Raw genomic sequence first — 14,466 nt, forward strand, 5'->3', positions numbered from 1 at the left:
CTATCTGGCACATAAGGGTAAATGTGCAAATTGAATATAAATGACCAGTCACATGACGACAACTCAAACCGCTTGGTGGGGCGCCAAAACAGAATTCTTCAAGTGCCTGAAAACCTAGATCCGTCTCTCTGTAAACTACTAAACAAATTCGGCATGCAGTTATAAGCCACAAGTTAATGTAATGAGAAAACAACGTTTAATTACAGATCTTTTTTTTCTTAATTAAAGACAGAATTGTGTGTGAAGACAAATAAAGGTAGAAAAACATTTTCTTATATATGTGCTAATATACCTTATAGCTTACCACAATAAGGCTGCTTTCACACTGCGTTACTACCCATGTTCACTGGTCCCGTTGGGCCTCTGTTCAACCCCCCCCCCCTCCTCGCAGAACGGGTTCCGGACGCATATACTTACGCGGCCAGTGACTATAATAGAGCAGATGTAGTCACTGTGTGCTCTGTCGCGCACCATTTTTGGGAGTATACGCTTTCTGCAGGCGGAGACCCAGACGCAGCCTACTACATCTGGGTGTTTTGCGGAGGGGTTCGGACAGAGGCCCTGACGAGACCAGTGAATATAGGTAACAATGCAGTTTGAAACGGCCCTTACTGTGATAAAAATGCAGCATAAATACCTCATTTACAGGAAACTGAAGTATTTAATGTATTCCACATATCTACTACATTAATAATACCATCAGTTTGATAAAGGGTGAGGGTTACATTGGTATCTGGGTTAGTAAGTGATTAGGCTGCCCCCTAAAAACTATCCTCCTCACAAAAGATGGCGCTCGTGTAAAATACCGCTCTTTACAAACTTTACTGCTACCTACCAGAGATAAACATATCGATGCACAGGACCCTTCTCCTGTGGCCATGTCAGTATACTGCCTCTTTACAAGCATCCCCAGCTCCTCTGTTGATTGACCAGCCTGATATGACGTTCGATGTGTATCATGCCACAATGATGATGTTGCATCAGGCCAGCTAATCAAAAGAGGAGTTGGCAATGCTGGCAGGTAGGAGGCGGTATACTGACGTGGCTGCTGGAGCAGGGTCTCAGTCTATTTGATCATCTCCATTACTTACATATCAGCCTATTAGCAATGCAATCTGATATCTAGCATGACTTTTTACCCAAAAATCAGTTAAGCCTGCAACAACACACGTGCACCAATGTTACCCTATGGTAACAGGCACACACACGTAAAGCTACACAGAACGCGTGTCCGTGTGGTTTGTACGTGTGTGTGCGATTTTTAACACGACTGACATGTCCGCGTTTCACCGGCATCACGCAGACACGGACCCGCTAAAGTCAATGGGTACGTGTCTGCACGTATGTGACACTGACCATGTACGTGTGCTTTCTGTACGGTCCGTGTGCGTTTTTTTTTTTTAATGGCGACACGGCTCAAGACACACGGACTGCACACGGACATAACACGTACGCATCTCATGCACGGACATTCAACACGCACGCACGGCAAGCATACGCCATCCAACTGATGTCACACGTACCGGAGAAACGGATATCCAAAACAGAACACGGCCCCGAAAAATGGACCGAAAGACACACACATGTTGTCTGCGGACGTGTGTTTCAGGCCTTACATACTGTAGGTTGAAAAAAGGCCTGGGTCTATCAAGTTCAACCTTTCCCGCAGTAGTTAAAATGTCATACTCCATCATGCATGCAGACGACAATCTCACACTTTGGCGGGTTGTATTGCAAGTAGGCATTCCTAAGTGGGTTTAAGGTAGCTTAATGGAGTGGAGTTAAAATGTACCGTATTTTTCAGACCATAAGACGCACTTTTTTCCCCCAAATGTTGGGGGAAAGTTGGGGGTGCGTCTTATGGTCTGAATATAGGGCTGCGGCTGGGAATGAGGGTGCTGCGGTGGAGCGGGTCATCGGCGGCACGAGCAGGCTGTGGCAGCGCCTGCCGTGACCATGTGGGCCCACTCATTACATATGCACGCCCATCATCCCGCCCATCATCTCGCAGCGTTGAATCCAGCGCTGAGAGGTGGGCGGAATGATGGACGGGGGGGTACGCGAATATTAAACAGCCTGCCCGCATGATCTCCCCTGGCAACTACAGCCTGGAGTGATCATGTGCGGCTGTATTCACTGCCCCCCACGCATCATCATCAGCGCGGGGGCAGTGAATAAGTACGGTACATTCACCCGTCACCGTTCCCTGCAGCACCGCGATCTCCTCTTGTCTGCCGGCCAGTTGATCTGTGTAGCGAGCGGTGAGCACAGAGATGACGTCATAGGTGTGCGCGCCGCTAGTCACGCAGGTCAGCTGGCCAGCAGACAGCAGGACGAGCGATGCTGCAGGGAACAGTGACGGCTCCACACAGGTCAGCAGTGCTGCTGCCGCCACAGACAGGGGGAGGAGCAATGCTGCATGGAGCAAGGAAAGGTGAGTATAAACGTTTATTTTTTTGTGTGATACAGGATACATGCCATATAGCAGGATGGGGCTATATAGCAGGATGGGGCGATATAGCAGGATGGATGGGGGTATATAGCAGGATAAGGGCATATAGCAGTATGGCAGTATATAGCAGGATGGGGGTATATAGCAGGATGCCAGTATATAGCAGGATAAGGGCATATACCAGGATGGGGTACATATACAAGGCAGGAGAATCATTACCAGGCTGAGGTACCTTAGCAGAGAATTTGGGGAAATTACCCCCATAACAGTGTAGGCAGCAGATCCTCGCCCCATAACTGTGTCATGACCACATTTTTTGCTTAAAAGTTTATTTTCCTATTTTCCACCTCTAAAACCAGGGTGCGTCTTATGGTCCGAAAAATACGGTACTGATTTTACTAATTCCATTAGCAGTTGACAGACAGAAACAGATAGACAGACAGACGCTTTTTAATATTAGTTTGTGCTCTTAACCTTAACTATGAAAAAAAATTACATAAAAAAATGTAATGTTGCAAAACGCCTTGATTAAACAATAACCTTTTCCATTTATTTAGGATATTTGCATGATTTTCAGGATCTACATTAATAGTCGGTAGATAATTCTACACCCAGAGAGAAAGCATAGGGAATCACTTGTAAAAACTATATCATAGAGGAATTGGTCTCATTTCTCATGGCAACCAATCACAGCTCAGCTTTCAATATTTACCCTGCTATGAACAATCAAAGCTGTGCTGTGATTGGTTGCTTTGTGCAACAAGGCCAGCTTTTCTGTTAGACAGATAAGGCCAGATAAGCCTATTTACACCAAACACATGAAGAGGTATTAAGATATAAAAAAATCATTCATATAAGTCCTTGCTTTGGTCGGCATTTTTCGGCAGTCATTCTGGTAATTATAAGAGTCAAAATATACATAAAAAAATATTTTTTTTCTCCTTTAAAAAGCAAGGTTTTCTTTGCATACATGTATTCACTGTGCATATGTCTAGGTCCATACAGCTGCAAAGGGTTGAATAAGGTAGTCTTGGTAATCATGTCCCACTTGATTTCATGTTGCCGTCTTCCAGGATGGCAGGAGGTCCGCCCAGCGGTGCCCTCTGATCTTGTAGTGCAGTTGCCATGTCTTCTGCCCAATCAAATCTCACTGCAGAGTCTACTTCTTGTCCGGTTGACAGAACTTGGAGTCGCTCTCTTAAAAAGTTGGCTTGTTCATGTACTCCTCCATCGTCTAAAAACAGTACAGAGGTTTGCTTGTTAAATTATTACATTTATTTACAGCATAATTTCTTTTTTCTCAGATTTTACATTTAGGCTATGTGCACACGTTGCTTTTTTTTCAGCGCGGAAAAAAAACGCACCCTCTGGCAGAGGGGAGAATTGTAAACAATGCTTTTTGAGAAAAACGCATCGAAAACGCATGCGTTGTTCATGTGTTTTTCATGCGCTTTCCATGCGTTTTTTTAGGTGCGTTTTTTAAGACTTGTCAGTGTTAATAAAGTTGGTTGAACACAGACATTTGGAAAAAAAAACCTGTGATGTCATTTCCTTCTCCACATTCTGTTTGGATAAATGGGAGGGCTTGGAATGGAAGGAGCACCATTTGAATTTTGGAAAAGTTGAAATAAACTTTGCGCACCATGTCACATTAGCAGGGCCCCTTGGGTACCTATACGTCAGAAAACCCCCACAAGTGACCCCATTTTGGAATCTGCACCCCTCAAGGATTTTATTCAGGAGTATATTAAGCATTTTGAATCAACAGCTACTTCACCCAAAATGTTGCTGTAGCAACAATATTCTCACTTTTAGGCTAAGTGGCCGTGATCCAGCGACACGGCGTCTAGTACACAGTGTCAGCCTTCCTGCAGAGATGTGAGTGTTGTCCACGGGAGAACGCAGCTGCCCATGCCCACGATTTGGGTTCAGGCTGCTGTGGACTTTAGCTCTATTCTACCTGCAAAGAACACTCATCTCCGCAGCATAAATTGACATGCTGAGGCTCGGGAAGCCACGCCACCGGTCAGTTTATGCTGCGGAGAAAAGAAGCACAGTGGGCATGGGATCTCCAAAAATCCTTCCACTGTGCTTCTACTGCACAACGCAGCATTATGGATGCAGGGAAAACACTCAGCGTCCAAACCACTGCAAAACCTGATTGTGGGCACACAGCCAAAAAAGCGTCAATGGATGAATGGATGTCAAATATATATAACGTCCCACCCCCGCCTGCATATTCTAAGCTGGCACCTTTAGTACCTTTCATGTGGCACTAAAGGGTGCCTAGCTTAGTATTTACCCAAAAAAAATGAAAAAAATGGCGTGGGGTCCCCCCTATTTTTGATAGCCAGTCATTGTAAAGCAGACAGCTGTAGCCTGCAAACCACAGCTGGCAGCTTCATATTGTCTGGTGATCAATTTGGAGGGCTCCCCAGACTTTTTTTTTTTATTTATAAATAAACAATTAAAAAAAAAAATAACGTGGGGTCCCCCCAAATTAGATCACCAGCCAAGGTGAAGCTGACAGCTGGGGTCTGGTATTCTCAGGGTGGGAAGAGCCATGGTTATTGGACTCTTCCCAGCCTAAAAATAGCAGGCCACAGCCACCCCAGAAGTGGCGCATCCATTAGATGCGCCAATCCTGGTGCTTCGCCCCAACTCATCCCGCGCCCTGGTGCGTTGGCAAATGGGGTAATAAATGGGGTTGATACCAGATGTGTAATGTCACCTGGCATCAAGCCCAGCAATTAGTGATGTCACGGCGTCTATCAGATACCAGACATAACTAATTGACAGTAAACAAAAGCAAAAAAAAATGACAAAAAAAATTTTATTAGAAAAAACACTCCCCAAATCATTCCCTCGTTCACCAATTTAATCAAAAAAATTTGAAAAAAAATGGGTCCGCAGAAATCCATTTGGACGTCCCACGTCGGCTCTGGACCTTCTAGAATATGGGGGCACGTTCAGGGAACGTATCCCCCATTTTCTAGGAGGGCAGACCCTCCATTTGAGGAGAGTGGGTGCCAAAAATCTGCACCCACTCTCCCCGGGTCACAGCTGCAGAGTGCGAGCAGCCAGCACAGCTCTCTGAACACAGTGCTGGCTGTCAGCTGCTCTGCTCATGTGACCGCACTGACCGGCGTCTGCTGTGAAGGAGGAGGGGGCCGCGGGGGATCAGCGCTGCGACCGGACTGGTAAGGAGGAATACTGGGGGGAATAGGGGTTGACCTGGCAGGGCCTGGGGGGCATTTTTCTGTCGCATGTCTCAAGGCACATGCGACAGAAATCATAGGAGTAGGGCGGCCGGTGCGCTGCTGTGCGCGCGGCCATGTTGGATTTTCGGGAGGGGGGCCGGGGGTCGGGGCGGGCACTTTGGCGACACCGGGGGCTTTCCAGGACTTTGACAGAAAGTGAGGTCAACAGGAAACCTCTTGACCTCACTTCCAGGTAAATGCCTGCGTTCTGGCATGCCGACAAAGCCCGCGGACCGCAACAAAAAAGCAGCTTACTGCGGTGTAGCTGCGTTCTGACCCACATCATTGATTCAATGGGGGAGAGAACGCAGCCACACCGCACAAAAGAAGTGACATGCTGCTTTTCTTTCCGCACCGATTTTTAGCATCCAAAACGCTGCGTTTAGAAACGCAGCGTGTGCACTGATTTTTCGGCTTTCTCATACACTTTGCTGGGAAAGCTGAACGCATGCAATTTGCCACTGAAACGCTGCGGTTCTAAACGCAGCGTTTCCGCGGTAAAAAACACAACGTGTGCACACAGCCTTATGCAGATCCCTATTATGTTACAATATAGCCACTATCGGGGAGTCTATAGGTTAAAAGGTGTTGCCCACTTTGGACAATTCCCGTTGGTCCCCAGACTATAACTTGGTAATATGATGTCTCCTTAGTAAGTGTCCGATTCCCTGCAGCGCCTCCACAGGAGAAATTACGCTAATCAAATGAATGGGCTGTCTGGGTCCTCCAGTATGACAGACGCTCTATGTGTCGCCTTCCGTTACTAGAGAACGGCCCTTTTCAGTTAACACCTATTCACCCAGAATTGCTTAATTGAACGTTAGAAAATTGTTTTACTAAACTCAACAAATTCTTTAAAAAAAAAGAGAGCATGAGTGTAAGAATTCTCTTTGATTGGATGTGCCATGTGTTTGACCCCTTAAAGCGGTTGTCCAGGAGTTAATATTTTGATGACATAACCATGGGATAGGTTATAATTATCACATACGTGGGGGCAGGGCTGTATTTTGCCTTCGTGCTGCCCTAGGCACTTTAAGTGGTCGCGCCCCTTAGTGACAACGTAAAACTGAGTTTTCGCACACGACATCTGTTTAAGGCAGATCTACTTTGTAAAACACTTGAAAAAGTATCAATGAGAAACGAAGGGCACTAACCCCCCCCCCCCCCCCCAATGGGGATCACCACAGGCACAGCAAAACATAGCATGAGTATAAAATATTCCCACCGTCCCCACTTATATACTGTGACTGTCACACTGCCCCTAATAAACTACACACTGCCCTCCCTTATAAATTATACCCACCACACCTTCCTCAATTATGAAATATGATCTGCACATTGTCCTCACATCATGCTGCCCCCTCCTCACAGTGTCCCATGCATGCTGCCCCCTCCTCACAATGTCCCATGCATGCTGCCCCCTCCTCACAGTGTCCTATGCATGCTGCCCCCTCCTCACAGTGTCCCATGCATGCTGCCCCCTCCTCACAGTGTCCCATGCATGCTGCCCCCTCCTCACAATGTCCCATGCATGCTGCTCCCTCCTCACAATGTCCCATGCATGCTGCACCCTCCTCACAATGTCCCATGCATGCTTCCCCCTCCTCACAATGTCCCATGCATGCTGCCCCCTCCTGACAGTGTCCCATGCATGCTGCCCCCTCCTCACAGGGTCCCATGCATGCTGCCCCCTCCTCACAGGGTCCCATGCATGCTGCCCCCTCCTCACAGGGTCCCATGCATGCTGCCCCCTCCTCACAGGGTCCCATGCATGCTGCCCCCTCCTCACAGGGTCCCATGCATGCTGCCCCCTCCTCACAGGGTCCCATGCATACTGCCCCCTCCTCACAGGGTCCCATGCATGCTGCCCCCTCCTCACAGGGTCCCATGCATGCTGCCCCCTCCTCACAGGGTCCCATGCATGCTGCCCCCTCCTCACAGGGTCCCATGCATGCTGCCCCCTCCTCACAGGGTCCCATGCATGCTGCCCCCTCCTCACAGGGTCCCATGCATGCTGCCCCCTCCTCACAGGGTCCCATGCATGCTGCCCCCTCCTCACAGGGTCCCATGCATGCTGCCCCCTCCTCACAGGGTCCCATGCATGCTGCCCCCTCCTCACAGGGTCCCATGCATGCTGCCCCCTCCTCACAGGGTCCCATGCATGCTGCCCCCTCCTCACAGGGTCCCATGCATGCTGCCCCCTCCTCACAGGGTCCCATGCATGCTGCCCCCTCCTGACAGTGTCCCATGCATGCTGCCCCCTCCTGACAGTGTCCCATGCATGCTGCCCCCTCCTGACAGTGTCCCATGCATGCTGCCCCCTCCTGACAGTGTCCCATGCATGCTGCCCCCTCCTGACAGTGTCCCATGCATGCTGCCCCCTCCTGACAGTGTCCCATGCATGCTGCCCCCTCCTGACAGTGTCCCATGCATGCTGCCCCCTCCTGACAGTGTCCCATGCATGCTGCCCCCTCCTGACAGTGTCCCATGCATGCTGCCCCCTCCTGACAGTGTCCCATGCATGCTGCCCCCTCCTGACAGTGTCCCATGCATGCTGCCCCCTCCTGACAGTGTCCCATGCATGCTGCCCCCTCCTGACAGTTTCCCATGCATGCTGCCCCCTCCTGACAGTGTCCCATGCATGCTGCCCCCTCCTGACAGTGTCCCATGCATGCTGCCCCTCCTCACAATGTCCCATGCATGCTGCCCCCTCCTCACAATGTCCCATGCATGCTGCCGCCTCCTCACAGTGTCCCGTGCATGCTGCCCCCTCCTCACAGTGTCCCATGCATGCTGCCCACTCCTCACAGTGTCCCGTGCATGCTGCCCCCTCCTGACAGTGTCCCGTGCATGCTGCCCCTCTCCATGAGCTCCTAATGCTGCCTTCCGCTTCTCCATAATGACATCTCCATGCTGCCCCATTCATCATACTAAGACCACCACACTAACACTTATGCTGAGACACACACACACACACACACACACACACACACGCACACACACACACACACTACCCCACTCTTGATATTGACTCCCCTACATTGCTCCACTCCATACTGAGCCCACACATGCTGCCCCTTCTCCATAATGAGCTCCCAATGCTGCCCCCCTCTTATTCTGAGTCCTTACACTCCCCCCCCCCCCCCATCGATATTGTCATTGCTCTATCCCTCAACCCTTGTCCGCTGTCTCTAGCATTGGCCCCTCTCTTCCATTCCCCCAGCAGCAGCCTCTCTCCCCCCGCCTCCAGCAGCAGCCTCTCCCCCAGCATCAGCCTCTCTCCCCCCAGCATCAGCCTCTCTCCCCCCAGCCTCCCTCAGCATCAGCCTCCCTGCTCCCAGCTTACCCCAGCATCAGCCTCTCTCCTCCCATCCTCCCCCAGCATGAGCCTCCTCCAGCATCAGCCTCTCTCCTCCCAGCCTCCCCCAGCATGAGGCTCCTCCAGCATCAGCCTCTCTCCTCCCAGCCTCCCCCAGCATCAGCCACCCTCCTCCTAGCCTCCCCCAGCATCAGCCACCCTCCTCCTAGCCTCCCCCAGCATCAGCCACCCTCCTCCTAGCCTCCCCCAGCATCAGCCACCCTCCTCCTAGCCTCCCCCAGCATCAGCCACCCTCCTCCCAGCCTCCCCCAGCATCAGCCTCCCAGCCTCCCCCAGCATCAGCCTCCCAGCCTCCCCCAGCATCAGCCTCCCAGCCTCCCCCAGCATCAGCCTCCCAGCCTCCCCCAGCATCAGCCTCTCTCCTCCCAGCCTCCCCCAGCATCAGCCTCCCTCCTCCCAGCCTCCTCCCAGCATCAGCCTCCCTCCTCCCAGCCTCCTCCCAGCATCAGCCTCCCCCAGCATCAGCCTCCCCCAGCATCAGCCTCCCCCAGCATCAGCCTCCCTCCTCCCAGCCTCCCCCAGCATCAGCCTCCCCCAGCATCAGCCTCCCTCCTCCCAGCCTCCCTCAGCATCAGCCTCCCCCAGCATCAGCCTCCCTCCTCCCAGTCTCCCTCAGCATCAGCCTCCCTCCTCCCAGCATCACTCAGCATCAGCCTCCGTCCTCCCAGCATCAGCCTCCCTCCTCCTAGCCTCCCCCAGCATCAGCCTCCCTCCTCCCAGCATCAGCCTCCCTCCTCCCTCAGCCTCCCTCCTCCCTCAGCCTCCCTCCTCCAAGTCTCCCTCCACATCAGCTTCCCTCCCCCTGCCCCTCCCAGCCTCCCCCTGCCCCTCCCAGCCTCCCCCAGCATCAGCCTCCCCCAGAATCAGCCTCTCTCTCTCTCTCCCCAGCCTCCCCCCCAGCCTCTCTCTCTCTCCACAGCCTCCCCCCCAGCCTCTCTCTCTCTCCCCAGCCTCCCCCCCAGCCTCTCTCTCTCTCCCCAGCCTCCCTCCCAGCCTCTCTCTCTCCCCAGCCTCCCCCCCAGCCTCTCTCTCTCTCTCCCCAGCCTCCCCCCCAGCCTCTCTCTCTCTCTCCCCAGCCTCCCCCCCAGCCTCTCTCTCTCTCTCCCCAGCCTCCCCCCCAGCCTCTCTCTCTCTCTCTCCCCAGCCTCCCCCCCAGCCTCTCTCCCCAGCCTCCCCCCCAGCCTCTCTCTCTCCCCAGCCTCCCCCCCAGCCTCTCTCTCTCTCTCTCCCCAGCCTCCCCCCCAGCCTCTCTCTCTCTCTCCCCAGCCTCCCCCCAGCCTCTCTCTCTCTCTCTCCCCAGCCTCCCCCTCAGCCTCTCTCTCTCTCTCCCCAGCCTCCCCCCAGCCTCTCTCTCTCTCCCCAGCCTCCCCCCCAGCCTCTCTCTCTCTCCCCAGCCTCCCCCCCAGCCTCTCTCTCTCTCCCCAGCCTCCCCCCCAGCCTCTCTCTCTCCCCAGCCTCCCCCTCAGCCTCTCTCTCTCTCCCCAGCCTCCCCCCCAGCCTCTCTCTCTCCCCAGCCTCCCCCCCAGCCTCTCTCTCTCTCCCCAGCCTCCCCCCCAGCCTCTCTCTCTCTCCCCAGCCTCCCCCCCAGCCTCTCTCTCTCTCCCCAGCCTCCCCCCCAGCCTCTCTCTCTCTCCCCAGCCTCCCCCCCAGCCTCTCTCTCTCTCCCCAGCCTCCCCCCCAGCCTCTCTCTCTCTCCCCAGCCTCCCCCCCAGCCTCTCTCTCTCTCCCCAGCCTCCCCCCCAGCCTCTCTCTCTCTCCCCAGCCTCCCCCCCAGCCTCTCTCTCTCTCCCCAGCCTCCCCCCCCAGCCTCTCTCTCTCTCCCCAGCCTCCCCCCCAGCCTCTCTCTCTCTCCCCAGCCTCCCCCCCAGCCTCTCTCTCTCTCCCCAGCCTCCCCCCCAGCCTCTCTCTCTCTCCCCAGCCTCCCCCCCAGCCTCTCTCTCTCTCCCCAGCCTCCCCCCCAGCCTCTCTCTCTCTCCCCAGCCTCCCCCCCAGCCTCTCTCTCTCTCCCCAGCCTCTCTCTCTCTCTCTCCCCAGCCTCCCCCCTAGCCTCTCTCTCTCTCCCCAGCCTCCCCCCAGCCTCTCTCTCTCTCCCCAGCCTCCCCCCCAGCCTCTCTCTCTCCCCAGCCTCCCCCCCAGCCTCTCTCTCTCCCCAGCCTCTCTCTCTCTCTCTCCCCAGCCTCCCCCCCAGCCTCTCTCTCTCTCCCCAGCCTCCCCCCCAGCCTCTCTCTCTCTCCCCAGCCTCCCCCCCAGCCTCTCTCTCTCCCCAGCCTCCCCCCCAGCCTCTCTCTCTCCCCAGCCTCTCTCTCTCTCTCTCCCCAGCCTCCCCCCCAGCCTCTCTCTCTCCCCAGCCTCCCCCCCAGCCTCTCTCTCTCCCCAGCCTCCCCCCCAGCCTCTCTCTCTCCCCAGCCTCCCCCCAGCCTCTCTCTCTCCCCAGCCTCCCCCCCAGCCTCTCTCTCTCCCCAGCCTCCCCCCCAGCCTCTCTCTCTCCCCAGCCTCCCCCCCAGCCTCAGCCTCTCTCTCCCCAGCCTCCCCCCCAGCCTCAGCCTCTCTCTCCCCAGCCTCCCCCCCAGCCTCAGCCTCTCTCTCCCCAGCCTCCCCCCCAGCCTCAGCCTCTCTCTCCCCAGCCTCTCTCTCTCCCCAGCCTCCCCCCAGCCTCCCCCCCAGCCTCAGCCTCTCTCTCCCCAGCCTCTCTCTCTCTCCACAGCCTCCCCCCAGCCTCAGCCTCTCTCTCCCCAGCCTCCCCCCCAGCCTCAGCCTCTCTCTCCCCAGCCTCCCCCCCAGCCTCAGCCTCTCTCTCCCCAGCCTCCCCCCCAGCCTCAGCCTCTCTCTCCCCAGCCTCAGCCTCTCTCTCTCCCCAGCCTCCCCCCAGCCTCAGCCTCTCTCTCTCCCCAGCCTCCCCCCCCAGCCTCAGCCTCTCTCTCCCCCCAGCCTCCCCCCTAGCCTCAGCGTCTCTTTCCCCCCAGCCTCCCTCTCCCCCAGCCTCAGCCTCTCTCCCCCCAGCCTCAGCCTCTCTCTCTTCCCAGCCTCCCCCAGCCTCAGCCTCTCTCCCCCCAGCCTCCCCTTGCATGATTATAGTGGACAAAAAGAGGCATCGCAACGATCAACTAACCTGTAAGGAGCCCATACATTCTAGGCTCTGCCTCTGCCTTACCTGCTCCGGTGCCCGCCGCCCTGCTCTGGCTGGCTCCACTTCTGGCTGGCTCCAGCTGCAGACGCGTCCTCCTCCGCGGCGTGTGTTGTCTGCAGCACGGGGCAGTCAGCTGATTGTCGCGCCCGCGCGCCTCTGACCCCGGAAGTGCAGGTAATGGAACTTCCGGGGTTAATCAGCTCACTATGCCTGTTTAAATAGACAGAAGTGCGCCTCTCCTCCCTCCCCCCCCCCCCCCCGAACACAGCCGAGTGTAACGGAGGGAGGGACGGGGGGCGGGGATGTAAAAAAAAAAAAAAAAAAAAAAAAAAATTTATATATATTTTTTTTTTTTTTTTTTTTTTTTTTGCTGCCAGAAAGTGCCGCCCCCCGCAACGTGCCGCCCTAGGCACGGGACCACGGGTGCCTAGTGGCAAATACGGCCCTGCGTGGGGGTCTGAAACCCAGTGTTCTTATTAGGGTACGCTCACACGAGCGTGAAAATCGGACGAGTGCAATGCGAGAAATTCTCGCATTGCACTCTGACCAATGTTAGGCAATGAGGTTGAGCTTTTGGTCAGCTTTTCTCACATCCAGATTCTGGATGCGAGAAAAGCGGCACCATGCTGCGTTTTGCTGCTACCGCCGTATCTCTCGCACCCATTCAAGTGAATGGATGCGAGAGATACATCAGACTGCACTCGGATGTTATCCCAGTGCAGTGCGATATACGCACAGGCTGACAGTGGAGGAGATGGGGGGGATTAACCCGTCCCTCTCCTCCGCAGCGCCCGCACACAGCTTCACAGCTGTGACCCGATCGCAAGATCGGGTTACAGTCGCATGACACTCGGCTCACGCTCGCAGCAGAGCCTGAGCCAGGGGGCATTAGCATATCGCATCCGATGCTCTCGCATCGGATGCCATACGCTCGTGTGAGTCCAGCCTTAAATGAGAAATAACCTTCAACACTCGGCAGCAGTCACTAAACAATATATAGAGCTGTCCAGTTCTACTCTGTTCTCCACTTACATCTGGCTTTTGCCGAGTGTCAAACAGCCAACTATCTCCTCTTGATGACTTACACTACTGGTAGTTTATCAATATTGAAAGAGATTTTTCCCTTTCAGTAAATGATTGTTGCCGGCTGTAGGTTATTATAAAGAAGCAAACCGAGCTGTACTCCTCTTCTCCAGATCCACCAGCAAGTCTCTGCTGATGCTCTAAGTGTGTGGTATAGGCGACCACTCTAAAGAGGGACTTCTGTCTACATTGGTAGAGCCGTTGAGCATACCAATTGGCTGACATGCTGTCGATGTGATGTCAGCGTTGCAACCAAAGTCATACACCAGGAACACGGACAGAGACTTACCAGTGAACCCAGGGAAGGAGAGTACATCAGAAGACATTAATTTACTAAAAGCTAACAACACCTTTATATCCTGGACAACCTCTTAGGCCCGAGTCACACTTGCGAGAGACTCGCGTGAGTCTCGCATTGCATCACCCAGAATGGCCGCACACTCTCCTGACAGGAGCGGGGCGTCTGCATGTATTTCTATGCAGCTGAGACGCTCCTGTCTGAGGGCGGCAGGCCGTGTCGGGTGATGCAATGCGAGACTCGCGAGAGTCTCTCAAGTGTGAATCCGGCCTTATTAGGCTTATTTGGGCCTTAATGACTAGTGATGAGCGGGCACTACCATATTCAGGTGCTTGGTATTCGTTAAGGGCAGTTGGATGCTCGATTTTAAGCACCGAGTGTAATGGAAGTCAATGGAGAACTTAAACATTTTACTGAGAAATCTTCCGGAAAAATGCTCAAGTCCTTCATTGACTTCCATTATATTCAGATGCTCGCGTTGCACCCATCCAAGCATCCAACTGCTCTTAATGAGTACAGAGCAAGGGAACATGGCAGTGCTCGCTCATCACTATTAATGACCAAACAACATTTTTAACTTCTTTTATAGTCACATTGCAGGAATCATAGATTTTTTTGTTGGTGAGAGTTTTTTTGCGGGATAAGTTGTATTTGTTAGTGGCAGTTAGTTTTGGGGAACCTTCTACAGGAAGAAATAAATTAAAAAAATAGCAATGCTGCCATTGTTTTTTTTGCAATTTAAATTTTACAATAGTCAGTACGATTATGGCAATACCAATTCACTGTTTGGGGAAAAAAAAAAAAAGAAACCCCCCCCCCCAGCTTTTATTTTTGTGTTGTTGAATTTTGAATGCCGTCCATTTTACA

At 53.8% G+C, this 14,466-nt stretch overlaps 1 protein-coding gene across 1 annotated transcript in view; it reads right to left on the reverse strand.

Annotated features, from left to right (window-relative positions):
* Positions 1-2,976: 2,976 nt before the first annotated feature.
* The window catches only part of AP1S3 (adaptor related protein complex 1 subunit sigma 3), an 86,805-nt gene continuing 75,315 nt past the window's right edge, over positions 2,977-14,466 (reverse strand). Inside the window, exon 5 of the mRNA XM_075340826.1 lies at positions 2,977-3,686. Within this exon, the coding sequence (XP_075196941.1) occupies positions 3,651-3,686 (36 nt within the window). The 3' untranslated portion in view covers positions 2,977-3,650. The remainder of the gene's footprint in view (positions 3,687-14,466) is intronic.

The sequence above is a fragment of the Anomaloglossus baeobatrachus genome, chromosome 3, assembly GCF_048569485.1.
Source record: "Anomaloglossus baeobatrachus isolate aAnoBae1 chromosome 3, aAnoBae1.hap1, whole genome shotgun sequence".
Classification (NCBI taxonomy): Eukaryota; Metazoa; Chordata; class Amphibia; order Anura; family Aromobatidae; genus Anomaloglossus; species Anomaloglossus baeobatrachus.